The following is a 25,219-nucleotide window of genomic DNA, read 5'->3' as shown; positions in this document are numbered from 1 at the left end:
GTCAGGAGGATCTTGCCTCATTTGAGGTTAGGGGTGATGGGAGAGGGGTGCTGGGGCCTGGTGCTACATGCAGTGGGCATCCCAGGTGCACAGGACCACAGAATGAAATAACTTGTCCTAATGGGGACAGAACTACCCTATGGTTACAGTGCCAGGTTCCCAGGTGAGGGAAAGAGAGGACCTCAGCTGGACTGCTCTACTCCCTGCCTGCCAACCCACTGATGCAGCAATTCCAGGAGAAATTCTTGCTTCTTGGCTTCTAATAGCTATGGGGGTCCTTTCCTTCATTGGTGTCTGGATCTTAAGCTGGGAGATCTCCTCCAAGCCTGATGGTATAGTAGCACCAGCTTAGGGTGGAGCATTTTCATACTGTGCCTATTCCAAGCACACACCATGGCATCTGAGCACATCCATGGTTCCAAAGAGTTTTGTCTGAGTCCAAAGACAACTCCTGGTTTGTAGCTCTCTACCTGTGTTACCAGGGGACCTGCCTCCCTTGAAACTTTCCCAAAGAGCTGCTTGTCTTTACAGAGACATTAATTCACATGTACACCACACCTCAAGGTGTGTGTGTGGGGAGCATGTTCCTACATAAACAGGCCCTGCAATTACCCACAGCTGCCCCAGCTCCAGCAGCAGCACACATTTAATGAACCTCCTTGGCAAGACCCTCCCTAGCCATATGTGTGTGGTAGCTTCTACTTTCTGCTGCTGACACAGCTCTGGTCGACAGGGACCATCAGAGAGACACAGATGTGAGTGTGAGGAGAGACCAGGGCTGCCTCAGGGCCCCAGGGGCTCCCTCTGCTAGAGGAACTGCAGCTTTCCAGCTGGCCAGGGTTGCTCGAGGTGGCCCCAGACGCCGGGTGAGGCAGCGAGAAGGGAGGCAGCTGGGGCTTCCGCCCACTGGCAGCGAGCAAGCCCTGGCAGGGCAGCTTCGCCCCCAGAGAGGAAGAGAGAGGCGGGGAGCGGGAAGGCGGGGAGGAGGGAAGGGGCGGCCAGCGGGGGGCGTGGCCCAGGCGAGCCAGACGCGATAAATAGACGGCGCTGTGCCGGCGAAAGGGTCAGCACCGCGGACAGCAGCGCCTTGCCCTAGCCGCCGATCTCCAGCCCGCTCGCCCGCAGCCACACGCGCCATGGCCGCGGTGACTCACCTGCAAGGAGTCGAGATCTCAGCCGCCCAGTTTTTCGAGATCTGGAATCACTACGACTCTGATGGTGACTATATTTCATTGCACACACCCCCCTTCCCCCTGCAAGTCCCGAGCCGGGGAGGGGGCTCGGGCTCCCCCCACCCACACATATCCCGGCAGGTTCCGCTGCAAACTTTCCCCCAGGACAAGTCATAACTTTTCCCAGCCCGGAGCTCGAGCCCCTTGCGAAGCAGGCGGCCGGGGTGGGGCTGGGGTTGGGGCTAGGGCTATGCACTAGTGCCCAACCTCCTTAGCCTAGGGCTTGTGATCCTTTAGCAGGGCAACTTTCAGGTTCCCGTAAGTGGGTTCAAATTTCAATGCCTCCAGACGCAGCTAGGATGCCGCTGTTTTCTCTTCAGTAACTTTGCATGTAGATACCTTTGGAGGGGCGAGGGGTGGCAGGAGGCTGAGCCTAATTTAGCAGATCAAACAACCAAAAAGCCACCGATTTTTTTTAACACAAGGTTTGTAAATGTCATTTCCAGCAGCTGGAAAGGTTGGAAAGATGCAAACCAAAGGGTTCTGGGACACTAACCATAACTCTTTTTTGTTGTAGGCAATGGGTACCTGGATGGGAAAGAGCTGCTGAACTTCATCCAGGAGCTTCAGCAGGCACGAAAGAAGGCAGGATTGGTAGGTTCATGTTTCTTCCTGCTTTATTTCATTTTAAAGAAGAATTTCAAATGTTCAGTCCCTTAGCTGGTCAGGCAAAGGCAACGTTTAGAAATTGACACAAGTCAGGTAGGGTACTCAGTCACTTTGGGAAATGTGGGGATAAGAGGTACCTGACAAGATACAAGGTAATATTTAGATTCCACCTTGGTACTAATGCAAATGATTATTCTGGCAATGTTAAAAAGTAAGAATCCAGAAAAATATGGAACTGACATTATTATATAATAGATTTAAAGCAAGACTTCTCTCTTTGCCTCACTCAATTATCTACCAGTATTTTTAAAGAACTAATTTTTCATGAGCTGGACTCACTTTTAACTCCTTCTTTCATGGGAAGTGTGTAGGGTTATCTGCATTTCTGCCCCTTGGTGGTCAATAAACAGATCTGCAGATCATTCTTAACTATTTATTTGCACTTCATTGGTTTTATGAAAGAGGAAAATCAATACTAAACCTTGATGATCAAAATTGCACAAGAGAACAGAGAAATTACCTGGAGAATATTAAAATGTGGAGAAACAGAGATGCATAATGGAGTTTAATTTGTAACAATTATACATTCAGCACTTTCCTAAGCAAGAGAGAAAAGTTTTAAAGTAAGATACTATTATTCTTTTAACAGTCTGAAAAAATAAAACCAAATGCCTCTAGATAAAGATATTATTTTCAATCCATAGTGACACTTCCTTACTGAATAAATAACCCCTAAAAGAATCAGAAAATAAAATAGACCACTTAACATCACACTAAAATATACAGCACAGTATAATGAAGCCTACTTAAATCCACTGTAAAAGATACTTCTAAAAGCATATAAGATAAAAGTGCACTAACTAGCTGATCTGGGGGGGGGAGGGAGGGAAAGGTTATAAATTCATATAGGGCTACTTCAAAATTAAGAAATAAATGTTAGCTTTTGGATAATGAATTATTGTCTTTGTTTGGATCTTCCTGTTAAAGAGGGAGAACAAATGTGTACTGGTACTTTTATTTGTTTTGTGGAAAATAACATTTTCCTACTAGCTTCGTGAGTTAATACGCAGCTGGAAATCTGTCATCTATAATATTACATGTAAAATTACATGCACACTCCAGATTCCTAATCTTTTTTTATAGCTGTCACTGTAGAATTAATATCCAAAAGCATAGGTACATTTGATTTAAAAGGATACTCAGAGTACTGAAAATTATGTGAGATTGCAGTTACTAGAGGAAAAGGTTGTGTATAATAATCTTACTTGCTTTCCACAAGGAGAGTGAGGCAAGTAAATTACATTTAAAGAAGGGGGGGGGAAGAAAAGCCTATTTAATTCTCTCATTAGAACTAAATATTAACATATTGAGATGGCAGTAACCATAAGTAAACCCAGTTAAAAGATGATGTTCAAGACTGTATTTAGAACATATTTATTATTATTAATTGTACTTTTAAAAATAGTCCTAATGTAATGCTCAATGGATGAAAGATGCAGAGGTTTTACAACAGGAAAATGTCATTTTAAACTCATCTTCACATTTCTCAGGAGGCAATTTGTGTCATAATAAGTCGTCTTCTACTTAAAAAATTAGTGTTCACAAAGTAATGTATAAGATGCTTGAGAGATTATTGTTTTCTCCCACCCACTTTACCATTTATGCCTTTTTAATAGACTCTGCTGCACAGTAGGTTATATTTTGAAAGTGCTTAGGTGTTTAATTAACTTTTCCTTTGTCATTGCTCTGGTACAAATTTTATTTCTGGAATATTCTGCTGAAAAGACCAATCTACACTAACAACACTGAACTTCAGTACTCTCATTGGATCATCTAGAGATTCTCGATATCTTGATCCCTGAAGTCTTTTCTGGATTATGGATATGTGCCATCAGAGGTTTCAAATCTAAGCTAATTCTTGGATTTGGAGGGTCATTTGCCAAACAATCATCTCACTAGTTCACCTATCTTGCCTCACTGGATAACTAATTCAGTGGCTTTGAATTTTTTTCCCCTTTTCTGGAAGGGACACAATGAGAAGATAATGGATGTTATAGGTGATTTTTGTGGCTGTGCTGTCCCTTCCCCTCCTCCCTGATAAGCTTCTCTCATCATTTGCATCTGCATTTCAGATAGCTTCTCTTGCTCTGTATCTTTGGAATATTCAATTGTGCATTCTTCATAGCTGGATTATACATCAGTAGTGCTACATGCCTTGTAGAATCTCACTGATTTCAGTCTTTGAACAAGATGGCTTAGCATTGCTCAGTGCTCTTCCCAGCTTCTGAACTGTCCTAATTGTTTTCTCGTTACCTAACAACCATGCGATTTTTTTTATTAACCAAATGACTATTGTGAAGACCATCCGTTTGCTTTCTATTACTTCCAAAGAACAGCAGCATGCAATTTGATGTATGTTATTTCTGTATCATGTAATACTGTCAGAAGGTTACATTTTTAGTTTTGTGTTTGAGCTATTTTTGGTGACATTTCATATTTTCCTCCACCACATTACAGAATGTGAAATACAAAGTTGATCTTTTACAAATGCTAAAATAAAAAATTCTTTTGCAAAAATAAAATCACAATTTTTAATCCCAAAAATATATGCTCAACCTCTTTCGGCCTACATTATATTTAGTATGTTATCTCTTGTTTCACTTTTGCCAGTTGCCAAGAGAGAAAATGTGTGGGGAAGTGGTTACTAAAGGGGTTCCCAGATCTCCTGCTGTCTCACTGGGTGACTTGGGGGAAGTTTTTCATCATCTGTTTCTTGATTTATCCATATGTAAAATGAGAACAATATTTACCTACTTGACAGAGACAGTATGACTTGATGTTCATAAGTGCAATGAACATGTGCAATGGTGTTACTATTGCACCATTCATCCTGATTTCAAATCACTTTACAAAAACTAATGTATATATAACACCTCTGAGTCAAGTAAATATCTCCATTTTAAAAAGGGGAAAATGAGGTACAGAGTTACTTGTCCATGGTAACAGAGCAGCAAGTCTGTGGTGGAACCAAGATTAGAACTGGTTGAATACTGGATACAATTATTTGTCACATAATATATCCAACAAATAAGTTAATTCAAAAGATATTATTCAGTTATAGAACTGATAAAATTTAAAAAATGTATTAAGTGAATTTTTTTTAGATGAATAACATTCTATTTTTTAGATTGTAAGCGGTGATTGTGCCTCTTTGTATGATTGTACAGTACCTTACGTATTGTAGGCCCTATTGGAAACAAAAAATAATATCAAAATATTTAATCAGGGCTAATTAGAATGCAGATATCTAGACCTTCAGGCCTGGACCTCAATCACTAAGCAAATATTTCTTCACTTTGAAATCCTTCTGTGAAAGGTGACATTGAAGTATTAATAATCATGTCTTAATTACAACAATTTCAAATTAACTAACCACAACAGATGACTTTGAAACAAAGAGGACATTGGGCCATGATTTGCTTAGTCATAAACACTTACATGTAATGCATTTTAGCAATTTCTAGTAATACAGATTTTGGGCACAATCTAGTGTATTTGACTCAGGCAAAATTCCCAACAATTGCAGTGGGAGTTTCACCTGAGAAAGGACTACAAGACTAGACTCGTCATAGCATTATAGTCTCTTTCATTTTGATAACTGAGATATTATTTATACTACAGTTCTAGGCCCTGATCCTGCACAAAGGATCCATTAACATAGATCTTGGACTAATAAAGAGTCCAAAAGAAATCAGATGGGCTCCTCAAAGGTGAAGGAGTCTATACTAGTGGAACTGAGTCAAACTGATCCTTGGTGTGACTCCACTGCCATATCTTAAAGAGAAGCTGTCATTTTGAGACAAGTGTGTTGTGGGAGCAAACATTTATACCAAAAGCACTTTGACATTGACTTTGTGGATTTACCTTGTTGTTCAGGATTGTTTTATATGTTTCAATAAGGGATTACTCTCTCCCAACCCAGCCTCTCATTACCTTTGTTCTGGCAATGAAGTAACAGTCCTGCTTTTATGACATCATAAACAGTGAGCAATACAAATGGCTGATGCACAAATTCCATTGTATGACTTCATTGTGAGATCTGTTTGGAGACTGGTCAAAAGAGGATAAAATCCCATTCAAATGAAAACAACATAGAAAAATGTGAAAGGTAAATATTTTGGTGTCCCAATGTGTTCTATAAAAATTTCCCCACTCTGAAAGACTTAAGCTTGTCTCAGATTTGTTCATTCAAAAATGAAAACTGCGGAAAAACTGAATAGTAATCAACTGTGAAATTTCATTGCTATTTGATTAAACAAAGGAACAGTAAGACCTACCTTTCAGCAGATTTGTCTTTACATGTGAATGTTCTCATTTTGAAAGGTTAGATATTCAGATCTTTTATTTTAAGGTCAGATTCTGAAACTCATTCCTATCAAGTAATATCTTACTGCTCAAGTAGTCACTGTCATTGCAACGGGATAATTCAAAATAAAGCACTACTCAGCATAAGACTGTCAGAATCTAGACTCAGACTCATAGACTCTAGGACTGGAAGGGACCTCGAGAGGTCATCGAGTCCAGTCCCCTGCCCTCATGGCAGGGCCAAATACTGTCTAGACCATCCCTAATAGACATTTATCTAACCTACTCTTAAATATCTCCAGAGATGGAGATTCCACAACTTCCCTAGGCAATCTATTCCAGTGTTTAACTACCCTGACAGTTAAGAACTTTTTCCTAATGTCCAGCCTAAATCTCCCTTGCTGCAGTTTAAGCCCATTGCTTCTTGTTCTATCATTGGAGGCTAAGGTGAACAAGTTTTCTCCCTTCTCCTGATGACACGCTTTTAGATACCTGAAAACTGCTATCATGTCCCCTCTCAGTCTTCTCTTTTCCATCTAGGCTCTAACTAGGTTTTTATATATTGTCTGGTAGTTACTCGTTGAAATATTTAGCACATTTCTACATATCTTACAAATAATAATTCCATTATTATGAATTTATAGGAATTAACACCTGAAATGAAAGCATTTGTGGACCAGTACGGGAAAAATACTGATGGAAAAATAGGAATAGTCGAGGTAAGCTAGTTTCTTTATTTCAGGCTCAGTCATTTTTATGTGCACAGAATGCTCTTAGTATAATAATATGAAGATAACTTGAACATAATGTATAAATATATGCATTGTCTTGCATTTGCTGTAACACAGACTTCTTTTCTCATCTCAGGACCTTTAGTATCTTTTTTTCACGGAGGCATTAGTGGAAAACAAAATATTTCTTTCTCTCCCTCAGACATTTCATTAAACTTCATTGAATGTTACAGGCTTATATCAATAGAAATAAAAGACCATCATTATAGTTTTCCTGTAATGCAACTAAAGTCTGCATCTTTTCAGGAAATTCAAGTTATTAAAAACACTGATGTGCTGGAATATTGTGAACTTTTTTTATCCTGAGTTATTCTGGAATTTGATTTTGAACTGGCCCTCAATCCCACAACTCCTGTAGTGGGTGTAAAGTATAATTCAATGTAAATTGGCTAAGAATCTGATTTCCCTCCCTCTCCTCCTTTGTAATCATTGTACATAACGGTTATTATTTCTAATTAATGCATATGGTAAGGACAGAAGGGAAGGCTAAAATCTTGTTGGCATTTTCAGCAATATTTTGACAATCCAGTTAGTGAGAGATTTTGATTACTTGTGAATTCCTTTATTGAACAGAGAAAGCAGAAAACTTTTGCTTGCAAAAGTTAGAAGTCCCTGACACCTGCACTGCCCTGGGTTATACGGTACTCATGCTTTTCCACTGTGTAGACAACTTTCTAAGAAAGAGGGACACTCCTGGAACCACTTCCCTTCCCAATCCCCACTACTTGGTTTTCAATGTTTAATTCTACATATCAACAGGAAGGTATCCATGGGCTGGTGCACAGTTTGTGAACCACTGTTTTAGGACCAGATTCATGACTCATTGAAGTCAATGGGAGTTCTGCCTTTGAATTCAAAGGCATCAGTATTTAACCCTTAGAAAATACAATCATGTTCCCAGTTTGACTATCAGAAAAATATATCTGAACAATTTATAAAGAGCTCCTTGGAAACATGCTATTATTGCAACATTTCTGTTGTGACTGACTTAGCTACAGCTATTTAGAATTGATATACTGAATGGAATGTATAACAACAATATAAAATATCCTATTACCAGTATATATAAATTATTACCTTGGAGTATATTCTCTTTAGGTGTAATCCCCATGTGTAACTTCCACATACTGGCTAAAATATTCATGTCTCATTTAGTCTAAACGTACATGGATAAGTGAACTGTGACTCAATTTGTTAATTTCTTATTATATTTAAGGTTAAACTGACTAAATTTTGACCAAACTTTTGATTAATAATCAGACTGAAAATTCTGCAAGTAGGAAAAGTTAGCGTAGGCATCTTTCTTATTCTGATAAATACATTATTAGTGTATGAAATTAAACAGGCCAGTTTAAATACTTTTTTTTAAATAGAAGCATGCCTTTTTTATTTCAAGTACACATGACAGCAGACTGTCACATGAAATGCGCATAGGCACTTCCTGAAGTGGTCTATTGGTTAGACAAGGCAACTGGAGGTTGTATCTCTTGAGTTCTATTTTTGACTGACTCATTATGTGACATTGGCCAAGTCCCACAGGGCCTGATCTTGTAAGGTGCTGAGCACCTACAGCTAGAGTGCTGAGCACCATCAACACTGACTAATGTCAATGGGTTCTGAGTGCATTTAGCAATTAACTGGAGGGCCTCAGCACCCTGGAAGGTTATAAGTAACCTTAATACTACTTAACCTACATCATTGTATCAGTGTGAAGCTGAATTGCTTATAAAGTGTTGTGAGATCTCAGATGAAAGGTGCTGTATGTGCAAACTGTTATAATAATCTTACAGATCAGTTAGACTTTGTTTTCCTGACCCTTTAAATTTTCTAATTTAAAATGTTTCCAAAATGAGTTCAGCTCATTTATATGCTGTATTATGAAGTCTCCCCACTCCAAAGTTCATGTAAAGTCCATGAACCATGCTTTTTTTTTTTTTAGTATAAATAAATGCAGCACTCAGTCACTCAATCACCATAACACATCACCTGAAGATTTTTTAAAATATCCTGATTAATAATGATTCCTCAGGGAAGTTCTATTAAAGAGGAGTCCTGAATGGCTTAAAGTAATGCATTTTCAGCTCTACTGACTAGATTAAGTGAAGCCTTAAAGTGCAGATTCTGTCTTTGGTAGTACATGGCTGCAGTGAGTTCTCCAGCTTTTAACCAGTTTCCCCTAGCTAAATGTAGAATCTGACGTATCTTACTCCCCTTTATAAGATATTCCCCACCCCAATATTTGATCTAGTCAGAGCTTTCACTGACATGTAGATCTTAAAGTGCAAGCTTTTTACATCTCAGGACTGCAGTTATTCCATATCCAAATGATTTAAATGCTTATTCCTGTGAGGCAAAGTAATTACTTACCATACTGAAAATGCTTTTCTCCCCCTTCCAGATTAGAATTTTAAAGACAAATATATTGAAGCATGTAAATCAGGTATTTTAAGGAAAGGGTTAATATCAGCAAAAGAGATTCATTCAGAGAGTGATTTCTAGAAAAATGTTCATGCTGGTCTGTTTTAAATATTGTAGCTCCTTTTCCAATTAGGTAACAATCCCCTTCTTTCTTTAACAAGTTCATAATGAGAAGTAGAGGGGTCAAGCTAGTCTCAGCAGAAGCATCTCTGAATGACTTAGTCAAATCTGCTCCATTTACAAGTAAAAAGATGGTATGCCTAACTACTAACCCTGCCAACTCAACTAGTAATAAAAATTCTGCAGCTGGAACTTCATTAATGCTGTTGATGCAAGAATCAAAAGAATCTAGCTCCCTTTCTCCCACCATATTGGTCCTACAATGATAACAGGAGCAAAATAAATAAAATAGGGAAAATTTACTTTCTTAAAAATCAAATGAGACAGTTCACTTATCTATAAAACAGAGAAAGAGGTACCATATATGTTTCTCTCAGGCCTATGTGGAAGTTACACACCTGCATAAAGGAAAGTAAAACTTAAAGTAATACTTTTATTGGCAGTGGTAGAATATTTTGTACCTTAAATGTAGCTTAGTATTGGTAGTTGGTTGTTCTTTGGAAGGTTAGACTAATCCTTTCAGAATTCACTATCCGTTAACTGTAGCTACCAGTAGGTCACAATGGGAATGTTGCAGTGGAAGCACGTTTCTCCTTTAAACTGTACACATTAAATATCTTCTGATTGTGAAACTGGGAACTTGTCTATATGATCCAAAGGGTTAGATCCCAGTCCCACTGAAATCAGTGGAAGGAATTCCTTTTGCTCTTCATAAGCTTAAGATATAAACCTAGAAATAAATTCTCAAACTGGTCCATGGACACCTTCCTGTTCTGCAGAATGAAACAAGTAATGTTACAGTCACTGAACGTTACAAAAGGGACCAGCCCTGTGCCCCATTTACATAGTCATTTTTTACCATAACTACACTAATGGAGGACATTCTTCCTGATGGAAATAAATATTGCTTATGCCAGTTAAGTCCCGACACTAAGGGACAACTTGTAGCAGTTAGCTACTGGGTCAAGTAAGGTGTGGTGTGGAAACTGATCACCTCAAGGGGAGCTTGGAGAGATGTGCCTTAGGAAAGCCCAAATCCCATTTTGAGCAAGCCAGGGAGTAGGCTACACTATCCTTTTGGGCTCCTTGCAGGGCCAGCTCCAGCTTTTTTGCTGCCCCAAGTGGCAAAGAAAAGTAAACAAACAAACAAAAGGCCTAGACATGCCGCCCGTTTCCATTGGCCTCCCCAAGCACCTGACTCCTTGTGCTCTGTCATCAACCATGCTTGACCTGTCATGATCTGACCCTAAAATAGCTACAGCCTTAAATAGAAAAATCTGGAATTTGTTACATACTCATGAAGATTTACAAAAACTAATTTCTAAATATGCATATAAGAGCCTAATTTAAGCATGTAGGTGGCCTGATTTTTCAGAATTGCCAATCACCCACCAACTTCCATTGACATATGCATGATGCAATATTTCAGTGGGAGCTGCTGGGTGTACAGTGCTTCTGAGGCCATTTATTTGAATGCCTAATTGTGGATTTAGGAGCCTAACTTTAGGCCACCATTTCTATAACTCCCATCTTTACAATTAGGCAATGACTTAACATCCAGTAGTACTGCAAGGGCTGTGCTGTGCTAAACTAACTTTTCTTGACAGTAACTGGAAGTCCTGGTAGAGGCTGAATATTTTATGGTCTTATACCTAAAGATCTGAAATTACTATGCCTGTTATCCTCTCACAAATACCTATGTAATAACCACAAGTCCGTATCAATGTGCACCACTTCCTATTGTCGAAGTGCAATAATCCCATAGCCCACTGACATCAACCAAGTGAATGGATGTGATGTTTTACTTCTGATGTCACAATTCCTCCACTGGGAGAGGTAAAGGAGGAGACCTTTGGGGAAGGGAAGGAAATTCCATGTCTCTGAACTTTTCCCATGTACTAATACTCAAGAAACAGATCACATACCCATATCTATTACACACATACGTATGTATGCACACTTGGTTTCTACCTATCAAGGAATGGAATTTTGAACATTTGAGTCAGAAACCTCATTTTACATTGATTAGATTTAGCATTCAGCAATTTAGCAAAATCTCTCAGGATGCACTTTGCTATACTTGATAGTCTATACCAGGGGTGTGTGTGTATATATATCAGAATTGGTGTACCGAGTCTTCATTTATTCACTCTAATTTAAGATTTCGTGTGCCAATAATACATTTTAACATTTTTAGACGATCTTTCTATAAGTCTATAATATATAACTAAACTGTTGTATGTAAAGTAAATAAGGTTTTTAAAATGTTTAAGAAGCTTCATTTAAAATGAAATTAAAATGCAGAGCCACCCGGACCAATGGCCAGGACCTGGGCAGTGTGAGTGCCACTGAAAATCAGCTCGCATGCCGCCTTTGGCACATGTGCCATAGGTTGCCTGCCCCTGGTCTATACCAATTGCTCTATTCTTGCAAGTCAAATGAGTGATGTCCATTTTAAATTGTATCAACATTTAACAAATATAACTGATTTTTTGCAGTGGTAATTTTTGAAATACAGATGCTCTATTTCCAGCTCATTGAAACATGTTAAAAGATATCTAGGGAGTGAGGGACAGAAGTTGCAAGCAGCTATGGTCCCATTGGAATCTAGCAACAAAGCCCCAGTTTTGCAATCCCAATTCACTGCAGTGAATGGAGATTGAAATGGGGTGGATTTGAGATCTGAAATATACAGTTAAGAACAGAATTTTGAATCCAGTCTTGACAAGGCTATAAGGAGGTGGCACTTGTTACTGCTGTTTTTACAAATGGATTTATTTAAGAAGAATTTTAACACCAAAAGGAAGGTGTCTGCCTTCCCTTTCTTCTGTACCTATGTTTTCAAATTTCTTCTCTTTTCCATTTCTTCTCCCTGGTTTTCCTATTTTAGTTAGAGCTGATCAACATTTTTTTCCCAAACAAAAAGGTTTCTTGTTCAAAAATATTTAATCCTTTTTTTTTCCCCAAAAAAAATTTAACAATACTTTTCCTTTGGAAAAATAATTTTTATGTTTTAAATGATAGAAAACATTATCCAAACCATCATCAAGTTTTCATTTTCTAAAACCTGGGTTTCCAGTAAATGAAAATTTTCAATAATTATTTTAATAAATCTAAAAATTTTGAAAAATGAAAATGGACCTTTTCAACTACTTCAAAATGAAAACCACGTCACTATTTGTGAAAACAGATTTTCATCAGGTTTTGAGTTTTAAGGGCATATTCCTTGAAGTCAATGGGATGGGTTGAAGGGCTGAGTCCCCGTCACCTCACTGTTCTGATTCTTGAATTGGCTTTTCCTCAGCAAGGTCTCATGCTTGGGGCTGACAAATGGCTGTGGTTCCAGGATGGATTTCCATCTATCTTACATATTTGCTTTCCTTGTTCTCTTTTCTCTACTCCTTCCCTCATTGGTTTCTCTGCTTGCTTTACTGCACCTTTGCCTTCTCCCTTTCATCATCCTTTTCCCTTATTCAGTACCCACATCTCCATACAGTTCTCCTTCGCCCTTGCTTTCTGTATCCGCCATGGTTCTCTGTATTCTTCTCCCTTTGCTCTCCAATTCACTCTTGCACACTTAAGCTTTTACCACACTTCATAACTCTGCATTTTTGAATGTGAGGCACCTCTCTCACCCTTTCTCTAGGCCTGCTGGTTCATTCCTTTCTCTGATTTTCATTTGTGTCTGCTCTTGAGGAACATATCAAAAGCAGGGAGCCAAAGGCCTCTGAGAGGCATGCTCCCCGTTCTAATGTAGAGGAGATACTCCAGCAAATGGCACGTGGCTCCTTGGGTCATCATGGAGAGTACCGATTACCAAGAGAAGAAAGGAGAGCTGATCAGGGTTGTACAGTGGTCACATCAAGAGCAAGATAGGGAAGGCATCTCTGATTTTTATTAATGAAGGGGACAGGTGGGCCTGTTTGAATGGGTTAGAGAGCCACTGAGAAAGCAACAACATCACTTTACATGTTGGAACAATATGGAACAACCTGTAAGGACCTGATTCTGTGGGAATCTGCACAATGAGCAGATGAAAAATTGTGGCCTGAGAACCTGATCCAAAAATGCCTGAAGTCAGTGGGAGTTTCCTAATGGCTTCAATGGCATTAGAGCAGAGTCCAAATTAAATGTAACAACCTGTTAGACAGCTGGGAGTAAGAGCACACAATTAAAATCTTACCTGGAGAGTAAGACAATGTAATGACTGTATTTGTAAAGCTCCACAACACCCAACTGAGGTTCTTGGTGCATGCTGCAAGACACATTATAATACAACTAAACAGCCAAATAACGGGAATTGAAAACAATTTTTAACTTGTCACTAGAGCCTGACTAAGGAGGTTATCTGTTCTCAAAGAAACAGTTGCAGTTTTAAAACTTTAAACTTGCTTCAAATCTGTTACAGCTTGCTCAGATATTACCAACAGAAGAGAACTTCCTATTGTTCTTTAGGTGCCAGCAGCTCAAGTCAAGTGAAGATTTCATGCAGGTACTGTATCCCATTTTTCCTTTTGCAAAGTCATCCAGGTCTAGATTTCAAATAGATACATAAATAAACCTCTTTTAATTACTAATTGCAGACCTGGCGAAAATATGACACTGACCATAGTGGCTTCATTGAGACTGAAGAACTTAAGGTAAATTGTGAAATAATGAATGATTATATAGAGGTGTGTGTATTACACAATAGTACTGATTTTATATTTATATATATATATGGCTGTTGAAATGTTAAAATATAAAACACAAATGGCAAGTGATAGAAACTGATGTTTCTATCACAGACAAATTGAAGTGTAATTTTTATTCTGATAAATGACTCTGAAAATGGCATTTAGTGCAGATCCGTTTTTCCCCCCAGTGATTGCCAAATAACAAGTGCTCAGTTTAGAAGTAAAAATATGTTTTTAAACTAACTGCCCTGCAAACTTAGCTAGCACTGTGAGAATGAAAGTGGGTTCTTTCTCCCAGCTGCATCACTACCATTACTAAACATTCTGTGGTCCAATTTAAGCCCTCAGTAGTACCTGTGCAATCCTGTTGTTCCCATACTAACCCCTGTACAACACAACTGCAATCCCATTGCCTGCACTCTGTTTGCATAGTTATGACTGATGGGATCTTAGTACATTTGATGCACAAACAGCAGCAGCATCTAGTTTGTTCTATTAGCTGTATTGGCTCTGCAGTTAACAGGAGTAAAAAGCAGCCCATACTTATTCTTGTCACTAAAGCTGGCAGATACTGTTTGACTGTGAATATACATGGGGAACAAGACCAAGTGGGAAAGCGTCATTTGTACATAACCATTTTTTATGTAGAACTCCACTTCAAGTAACGTTCTGGTGCAGATCCTCAGTTGGTTCAAACTATCATAGCTCCACAGGACCTCAGCTGAGGACTTGGCCCTGTGTACACAGTGATTGAGACCAATTGTCTTGTCCATATGCAGAATTCTAGACAAGAACTGCACATACATTAACCAAAGCATTCAAAAGTCAAATTGTCTGAAATCCTTAGTAGAGCTTTATAAAAGCAAAACTTACCTCATAAATCCATGTAGCCAAATTGTCTTTTTTCTCCATCCTCTTTGAGCTGCTCTGGTAGAACAAAAGAGATGAAGAATGTCTGTATCGCCCCTGCTGAGGATTCCCACCTCACAGAAGAGATGTCAGTTGGCATAGCTAGCTCTTATGACCCTGGTATACAAGTGGCTACCCCCTCCCATCCATGCTCCCACATATAGGTGTGTCAAAAGGGAGGCGAGGTCAGGAACGAGGCACAACTGGTACACACAGTATCTAGCAATCCCCAGTTGTTGGATAGTCCTCAAGCGACTGTTTCCAGAGAGTATAGTTTAGACCGGCCACTAAAGGCTGGGCTAGTGAGCAACCAGAAAATCTTAAATGGCTCCCTGATGGCTCCCCATCTCTGCTGTGCTGAGCAAATCTCATCATCTGCATCAGAAAATCTGGATCCTTTTCATCCTTTCAGAACTATATATTGTAACTTGTTTTTTTTAAGGTAGTGATCAATAAAATACTTCTCTTGGAAAGTATGAAACTATTATTATGCATTTGCTGTAACTGGTTTTACTCCCCACATAAAGCACATGTGATCTACATTTTAAAGCACATATGATCTAAAATGTTTACATGAAATCTGTTCACAACATTTCTGCAATCATTTTAATATATAACACAGGTACAGAGAGACCTGATGAGAAAATATACAGTATGGTGGTGACAATAGGACCCAATAGCTCTCATACTTGTATTTCAAGTTCAGGGGCATTAAGCATACATGACTAGGAAGAGAGATGGCTCATGAGGAAAATCCTATCTTAAAATGTGGTCCAGACTGTGAAAAAAGCAATGGCACTCCAAAACATGAGATAAAGAGGTTAAACCAGCTTGGTGTGTTCTTCACTGAAAATTGACAGGCATGCACAGTTCTCAAGACTTGCAGATGCCTTTCTTAATAAATTAAGATTTTTTTTAATGTCACTTATCTAGGACAGTTGTTCAAACTAATCAGTGGGGAAAACAAAACTTCATTCTTTAGAGTAAAAGTAGCTGTTGAAGGTCATGAAGAAACCTCGCCAATTCCTCTCAAACTAGCAAAATGGGCAAAGTGCATTTGCAGTATGTGTGTGTGAAGGAGCAAGAAGGTTTCACCTTCACCTGAAGCATCAGGTCACTGCTGTAGGCAGGAAAGTAGACTGGATTAATCATTAATCTTTTCTGTAAAACTATTCCTCTATTTCAAGCAGTGGCTAGGAATCCAAGTTTTCCGATGGGTCTCAAGGTTAATTAATGTAGTTTACTATTAAAATTAATTAGTGCACAGTATAGCTGGATGCCAAACTACTTTTCCAGACTTCTGTGTAGTACAACAAAAGACATATTATGCACAAAACTCCATGGGAATCTTTTTAAAAATAAGGTGATACAGTATACTTGGTCTAGTTAAAAGAATTTTTGTTGTCAGATATTTAACATGGAACCTACTACTTATTTTCATTCCTATTTTACATTTCAGTAGTAAATATGTAAAACTAGAATTTCCCAGACTGCCTCTAGACTGAAATTAGAGTACACTAAGGAAAGTAACTATTCTGTAATCATTTTGGCTCTGGGGCAAATATTCACCTGTGCTTACTTTACTTTCACAGAGTTTTTTGAAAGATTTACTACAGAAAGCAAATAAGCAGATTGATGATTCCAAGCTAACAGAATACACCGAAATAATGGTAAGATTATTCAGATATTTCATCCAAAAAAAGCACAATACTGTGCACATCTAAGGCCACTAACTTCGCATTTAAAGGCTCTCATTGACTTGAATGAGAATCAGTTTGGATCCCTATTGTGCAAAATAAGACATCACACCTTAGAGATCATAGTCCAAGCCCAGGAGGCATATCAGGTAATTCAATAGCTATGCCACCTTTGGCTGTGATCTGTAAATTTAGCCATGTTGGGCCTAATATAAGCATAGGAAACCTTCAAGGAACTTTAAGTGTTGTTGACAAACCAACACCACAGCATGTACTAAGGAGAACTTTGCCACTGAAGGTTCTTTCCTTTCAGGTAAGATTAAAAACTGAAGCTCTGAACACTTGTTATTAAAGATCCCATGGCACTTGTCATAAGAATAAGCAGATTACCCTGTGCCTGAGCCAAATTCCAATGTAACTAATTATAGTCTACCTACCCATTCCTTTTTAGTTTACTTCATTTCTTGTCCTGCACTGTTGTGCTGTATTGCTTGCACTGTTGAACAGGTGCTACATTTCAGCCTAGATTTGGCTGCATCTTGGTGATGAGTGAAGCAATTCTTGGCATAATCTGCAAAGGCCAATGACAATGAGATAGTTCTGGATGAAAGGCTCTACACCTCCGCTTTAAGTTACTGCATGGTTTAGCATAGGGCACAAGGAAAGAAAAGCTGAGTAAGATTGCCCAAAATATAAATTCTAGTATGCATTCATTAAATACTTAAAAATACTAGAGTGATCTTTGTTTTTTAATTCTGTGCATAGAACCTGATGATTATCTAAAATGATCTATAGAGTCTATGATACAGGCACATTTTGTTTGGCATATATTTATTACTTTTCTCTAAGTGTCCCTTGCATATCACTGATAGAATAGTAGTGCACACAAATAGCAGTGGGGTTTAATCCATCCTCTCAGAGCAGGGCCCAGAATCTCTGGTAACCATTTACCATACTTTGACCTTTAGAACCCTAAGGACATACATGCTTGTTCTTAAAATTCTCAGGTAGGGAATGGATGCAGAATATATTCTTCTCCCTACTATGCCTACCTCTGTTCCTCCTCATTTACTTTCCTCACAGCTACTAAAGAAATCCTACTCTACATTTGTGACCTCTCTCCCAATAGATACCAAAATATGCCTCAATCCTCCTTTCCTATGAATGGGCAAGGAACATACCTGCTGGGCTTCAAGTATAGAGTGCTAAATGGATTTGGGATGAGGTTTTTTGTCTGTTTTTTTGCCAGTTCTACACTTTTTACTGCCGTCCTTGTGCCCTACACTAGTGTGAGAAGGGGAATAGGTGGGACAGAACAGACTCTGCTTCAGTCCTAGCCAGGCCCATCCTTAAACATAGCCAGACTCTCTCTCCCCTCTAACTCCTGAATACAGGACTCTCTAGTGGCCTCCATGCAACTGTCAGTAAGATGTGTGTTCCAGAGAAAGGGAAGACGAAAATTCCCTGTTTTAAAAATGGCCAAAGTCGTGATATTTTTCTTTTGCTTTGCCAGCAACTTAGTTTCACCCTAAAATATTTTAGGGGTTTAACATTTCAGGCTGAAATGCCTCAAATTGACCCCAACTATGAGAGAGGTTAATTAAGATAAATATCTAGTGATTTAGTTTTCTTATGATAAATATATGTCTAGAAATATCATAACTGATTAGTTGCAGAAAGTGTTACACACTGGAGAAATAAATCTCACATCCTTAACCTTCAGGCACTGCAATTTTTTTATGACTCTTTAACCCAGATTGTGCCCTACATTTGGACCTCAGCAGGTTGAAACAGTTATAAAGAATTAACACTATAAATAAGTGATAAATATGGTGATATGCCATCTCCTCGAAAATCAGAAGGAAAAAACTAACAAAACAGGAAACATAACAGGAGTTAAGAACACTTACCAGTTAGAAAAAGGGAGAGGTATCTAACCACCAGACATAAAATAGACACATTAGGGCAGCAACTACTTGCCTCTGCCAAATGGAAAGCCCCCTCTCCCTTAAAGGTACACTGGGAAGAAGTTCCTGTAAGGGGTAGGGAGGATTAGAAGGAGCCAGGTGGTCACACTGGAATGTATGCCTGCAGAAACAGTCACTTCTCTATACTATCTCTGTAACACTCATTTGTTTTATTAGGCAAAACTTTGCTTTTTCCTGCAGCATGAATTTTGTATTTAAAGAGGTACAAACAAATTCATATGGGTGTGTGATTCTGTGCCCAACCACTGTACAGCTACAGTTACTGTAATTGAAACTAAAGGGGTGGGGGAGAGAAGGGAGAAACCCTCTGTTTTCAGTTACACCCCCGACAACTTTTTGTATAGTAAGTTTTCCCTGAAGCTTTTTTTCAAACTTTCACATAGCAAAAGGGAGAACATTTGAAAATAGCAATGTACAATTGTACAGTGACTGGGAGAGGAAGTCACAGGCAGTCTAATACCTCAGTGTCCTGCTAACTAAATTTTAAAAGGTCTTAATTTCAAGGTAGCCATGTCTCTTAAGAGATTAGAGGCAATGCAATTTGCTGACTTTTCACTGTATCTATCATACATTAAATATTACATTTTAGGCAGGAAACCAATTTCAAATACACAACAGGATCCTGGAAAATAGTTTAAAGTAGTATATAATTTTTAAAATCATTAACATACATATTTCTATTAAATGAAAACTCAATTTGATGGAAGTTACTTATAGTTCTTATAGAAAACTAACTACATGTCAATAGTGGAGACCTTTTGTTATTAATACTTAAGTGATTATGGGGTTTAAAGCTGGGAATAAGCTAAGTATGAGACATTAAGTCCGTCCTGTTTTCATTCTATAAAAAAGATTGTATTTATTAGCTACTTAATTCACTTGTAATACATCACAAGCTCAAAATTTTCTTGAAGTGCATGGCACGAGGCAGATTCTGATCTCATTTACGTGTGTGTGTGTGTGTGTGTGTGTGTGTGTGTGTGTGTGTGTGTGTGTGTGTGTGTGTGTGTGTGTGTGTGTGTGTGTAGACTTGGCAACCAATTGAATAAGGATTATAAATGTTGTCTTTTACATGAAGATAGCACATCTAGATGGAACTGAACACCCCAACCTACGTTTTAAGATTTAATTTTAGCTACTATGCTTTTAGATTTTAAACTGAATTATTTTTGTCCTTTTATATGCAGATTTATGTATACTATGTATTAAATCATGACTCAAGGCCAAATATACTATTCAGTAGCTTAAAAAAAAGCTGTACTTTTTAATCTCTTTATTCATTAGACAACGATATGGCACTGAATCTTGATCTGAGCTTAAAATAATGTTTAAACAGGTTCAGTAGAGGATGTTGGATACCATGGCTATAACTTGTGCCATTTGTGAGGGGCCAAATTCTGACCTCAGTGATACAGGTGTAAATCTGGAATATCCCTATTCAAATCAGTTGAATTACTAACAAGAGCCTTTGTGGGTCTTTTAAATCTTTTGACACTACAGTCCACACATAAAACAGAATTCAGCAGTACAAAAATGGAATCACAGTTATAGTGATTACTGTGTATACTGGTTATTAAGAACAGAGATTACATGACTATGCATATTGCTACTGATGCAGCCATTTGAGTCCCTCCTTTATATTGACCAAGTGAGGTATTTGGTTGTAGGGACTGAAGTGGAAGCAATTTCTTTTATTTGATGTTTTCAAAGATAGAAAGGTGAGAAACCCTTTCCTTGAAGCCCTCTGGCTCTGGACAATGAGTGTTGCATCTTGTGGGAGTGACAATTATAACCTGAGTGAGCTGTCATGATTTTAAAATACTTAAGTGGACCTTGCTCAGTTTTTGCAAGATGTAAATTGTGCTTCCGTGCACATCTCTGATTTGGGAAGTTCACTGTTGAATGGAGCTGGATTTAGTGAACATTTCAACACAACTATTAGAGTTGCGCAAACAGTTCCTTACCAGGATTTTATAGTAGAATAACTAGTTATCAATTTATATTTTCAATAATTTGTAAACTTGCTTATATTAAATGTTCCACCCAATAAATGTGAGTTTATTGAATTAGGTTCCTATATTATATTTAATTAGTACCTTCTCATTACTTTTAGATTTCCCAAATACTTTATTTCTTTGCTGTGCTGATTAATACTTTAATAATATCTACATTTATTTCAGCTGAAGATGTTTGATTCAAACAATGATGGAAAGCTGGAACTTACTGAAATGGCCAGGTATGTTTTTAAACCTATATTATCTAAGTATTGCATGTCAGTTGCCATTATGGAAAAAAAATAATTGTTTGAACTCTCATTTTTATCTCCAAAGTTTACTACCAGTGCAGGAAAACTTTCTTCTTCAATTTAAGGTATGTAGCTTTACATTCTGAAGTTTTAACATGTAACACTATATTTTATTCTTCTAACTCTTGGCTTTCTTTTTTATTTTAGAGTGTCAAAATGTGTGGGAAAGAGTTCAATAAAGCTTTTAAGCTGTATGATCAAGTAAGTGATCTGAAAATTATAATAAAACTCACCTTTTATGCACTGATTGAAAACTCTTTGATATCACTTAGATTTTCTGAATTAGGGGAAATTAGGTGTAATGCTGCAGTAGCCAAAATGAAAAATGCTCAAAAATAAACCATTGATATTAATATTTTTCAGGATGGCAATGGATACATAGATGAAAATGAATTAGATGCATTATTGAAAGATCTGTGTGAAAAGAACAAAAAGGTAATTCTAGAGCTTTTCTTAATGATTAGTTTAAATTGGGATTTTAAGGAGAGTTTAAATCCAGCCAATTACTAAATCATAATTCCTGAAGTGCAGGACAATTAGAAATCTTGGCAGAAGTAATGTAATTCCTTAACTAAGTGAGCAACGTTATAAATTGGCTTCAGAAACTATTAATATCAACAGTCTAGTGTGCATGGATGTGAATTGTATGCAAGCACTTAAACAAATGGTACTGTTGGGTGGGCAGGCACCAGACAGATTTCCCCCTCCCCACACCATTGGCAACTGTACTTGGTAACGAAACTGGATTATAAAGCATTATCTGTTCTTTAAATAGGACTTAGACATTAACAACCTGGAAACATACAAGAAAAACATCATGGCCTTGTCTGATGAAGGAAAGCTTTACCGAACAGAACTTGCTCTTATTCTTTCTGCCGAGCAGGATTAGAGACCTCCTGTCACTTCAGTTGAACTGGTGATATACTGTATCAACACAATAACTGTGCACTATAAGGGAGTAGCCTGTACTTTCTTTTATATCTGTAAATTTAAATCGCATATAATTAGCCATGATGTGTGGCACATTCTTTTCAGTCTGTTTCTATACTGTTTGTAATGTACAGTTTTTGTAATTATAAGATTGATAAAGAGTGTCTGTTTGGGCCAGTCTGTATATTCAAGAAGAAACTAAGATTTTTTTGCTTTCATAAAAATGGCTGGAAAAAATTTTAAAATTCTGCTGAGACTGTTTTGTTCATCATATCCTTTGACACTTGCAACATTTCTGTTCAATTATACTTAAGTAAAAGCCCAGAGCTCTTTCAGTGCACGACTAAATACGAGTTTTTAAATGCAGAATGTAAAAATGCTGTTTTCAAGTAGGAAAGATGACCAGGGATGTTTGAACTGAAAGATTTACCAAGCTGGTGAGAAATATTTTCAGTAGTCTGACTAGCTACTTGCAAATCTATGCTCCTTGCATTTTTGCAGTAAACGAGGAGAGCTTACGAACTTATGGCATACAGACATAACATCTATAAACAGCAGATATCTGGAACAGCTCAGTGCTGCTGTTCACATACAATGTTGTTTTCCATTTAGCTGTTTAATTTCACTAAATTTAAACAAGGTGATAAGCATCTAAGAAATACAAGAGACAGAGTTCTTGACAAATTTTTAATCTATTTTGGAAACCTGGCTAAACTCCAGATAGGATAATTAATACACACATTTGCATAATACAATAAGTGTAACTCATAAATTGCTGTGTCAGAGAATATGACAATCCATTTTCTAAACTATTTGCACATATTGCAGGTTAAAATTATTGTAGTAAACTGCTGTTTTTAAATCATTCGGTGTAACCTATAATTAAATTTAATATACTAACACTACCCTTGTCTAGTCTGTCTACTTCCAGGATTTTCTTAGCAAGTAGAAAACAAGGAAATAATTTGTTTTAAAAGTGTGCTTTCTGCATCTTACACTAAATTTCTAATGGAGAAAATTATTGGAATTTAAGACTTAAAAAAACAATCCATTTCTCAAAGTATTAATTCAACACCAAGTCTAGTCGTTTATATATCAGACTCTAAATTAGATTACTCTGCTTTAAGAAAGAGTTCCCCTGCAGAAAGTCCACTATAATTGCTCCTGTCTTTTTTATAATTGTGCTCTGTAGGCCTGGGTCTAATTTTACTTACACTAGTTTTATGCCAGCATAACTCCACAGACTTCAGTGGCATTGCTCCCAATTTATAGCAGTGTGAGAACAGAATAAGGTCTATGTCTTAATGTCAATCAACCTAAGCTGCCTCTACTTAAAGTATGGTGTTTCAGAAGCACTCCCAGCTCAATACATTATTTTATTAGCTGGATACAATGCCTAAAATGCATCCACAGTAACTTATCTGACAAACGGGCAAATCAGTTTAATTAGATAGAAGTGGTCTCAAGCAGCAAGTGTATTGGGTACTCTCCGATCTTGAGATAGATGTAATTAGAAGATAGGAGGAGGAGGCAGCAACAGAGTGATTCTTGGTGGAAAAAACACACACTAAGGGCTTGTCTACATCAGAAAGTTGCAGCGCTGGTGAGGGAGTTACAGCGCTGCAACTTTGAGAGTGTCCACATCTGCAGGGCACCACCAGCGCTGCAACTCCCTGTTTGCAGCGCTGGCCGTACTCCCGTTTTGTCTCGGGTGTAGAGGATCCAGCGCTGGTGATCCAGCGCTGGTAATCCAATGTAGACAGTTACCAGCGCTTTTCTTGACCTCCGTGGAAGGAGGAAGCCTCTGGTAATCAAGCTGGTTTCCTTTCCCGGTTTGCTCTCTCGGTCCCGGAGCCACCCAGCAAACCGCAGGGAAGGAGACCTGCTTGCTCGGGGTTCCGGGACCGAGAGAGCAAACCGGGAAAGGAAACCAGCTTCGCCGCGGTTTGCTCTCTCGGTCCCGGAGCCAGCCAGCAAACCGCGGGGAAGGAGACCTGCTTGCTCGGGGTTCCGGGACCGAGAGAGCAAACCGGGAACGCCGCGGTTTGCTCTCTCGGTCCCGGAGCCAGCCAGCAAGCCGCGGGGAAGGAGACCTGCTTGCTCGGGGTTCCGGGACCGAGAGAGCAAACCGCGGCGTTCCCGGTTTGCTCTCTCGGTCCCGGAACCCCGAGCAAGCAGGTCTCCTTCCCCGCGGCTTGCTGGCTGGCTCCGGGACCGAGAGAGCAAACCGCGGCGTTCCCGGTTTGCTCTCTCGGTCCCGGAACCCCGAGCAAGCAGGTCTCCTTCCCCGCGGTTTGCTGGCTGGCTCCGGGACCGAGAGAGCAAACCGGGAACGCCGCGGTCTGCTCTCTCGGTCCCGGAACCCCGAGCAAGCAGGTCTCCTTCCCCGCGGCTTGCTGGCTGGCTCCGGGACCGAGAGAGCAAACCGGGAACGCCGCGGTTTGCTCTCTCGGTCCCGGAACCCCGAGCAAGCAGGTCTCCTTCCCCGCGGCTTGCTGGCTGGCTCCGGGACCGAGAGAGCAAACCGCGGCGTTCCCGGTTTGCTCTCTCGGTCCCGGAACCCCGAGCAAGCAGGTCTCCTTCCCCGCGGTTTGCTGGCTGGCTCCGGGACCGAGAGAGCAAACCGCGGCGAAGCTGGTTTCCTTTCCCGGTTTGCTCTCTCGGTCCCGGAACCCCCCTTGAAGCCGCCCAACAGCGCTGCAGTGTGGCCACATCTAACACCACTTGCAGCGCTGGTTGCTGTAAGTGTGGCCACTCTGCAGCGCTGGCCCTATACAGCTGTACTAATACAGCTGTAACAACCAGCGCTGCAAAATTTTAGATGTAGACATGGCCTTAAGTTTAAAGTCAGATCAAGACAGGTCAATGACAACCTCACTGTGCCTGGAGTGATCTAATTACTCAGCTTCTGGTTCACCTCTTCTCTATGCAATGTAAAGTATAATTGTGTATTTTAAGTGAAGGAACAGTGAATAAATTATCTGCCTACAAGCTTAATATATATGATTAAAGTGAATTGTGGATAGATTTTGTTCATACTGTGCACATGAAGCAATGGATTTTGCCTTATTTTAACACTTAAAAGTAAAGGTGAAAAAATCTTGTAATAATATCTGATTTAAAGTGACTGTTTGGTACAATAATTAGACTGAAAAATGAGGTAGTTAAATTGTTTTAAC

At 38.9% G+C, this 25,219-nt stretch overlaps 1 protein-coding gene across 1 annotated transcript; it reads left to right on the top strand.

Annotated features, from left to right (window-relative positions):
• Positions 1–1,041: 1,041 nt before the first annotated feature.
• Positions 1,042–23,606, top strand: CALB1 (calbindin 1). Its single transcript, XM_030553423.1, has 11 exons — positions 1,042–1,218; positions 1,750–1,826; positions 6,851–6,925; positions 13,944–14,027; positions 14,119–14,175; positions 16,713–16,790; positions 20,986–21,041; positions 21,136–21,175; positions 21,258–21,311; positions 21,474–21,545; positions 21,886–23,606. The coding sequence occupies exons 1-11, from the start codon at positions 1,137–1,139 to the stop codon at positions 21,997–21,999; spliced, it is 789 nt and encodes a 262-aa protein (XP_030409283.1). The 5' UTR covers positions 1,042–1,136; the 3' UTR covers positions 22,000–23,606.
• The last annotated feature ends 1,613 nt before the right edge of the window (positions 23,607–25,219 follow it).

This window comes from Gopherus evgoodei, chromosome 2 (genome assembly GCF_007399415.2).
Source record: "Gopherus evgoodei ecotype Sinaloan lineage chromosome 2, rGopEvg1_v1.p, whole genome shotgun sequence".
NCBI classification, from domain to species: Eukaryota; Metazoa; Chordata; order Testudines; family Testudinidae; genus Gopherus; species Gopherus evgoodei.
The sequence above is the reverse complement of the archived record's forward strand: the minus strand, read 5'-3'. Positions and strand labels throughout refer to the sequence as shown.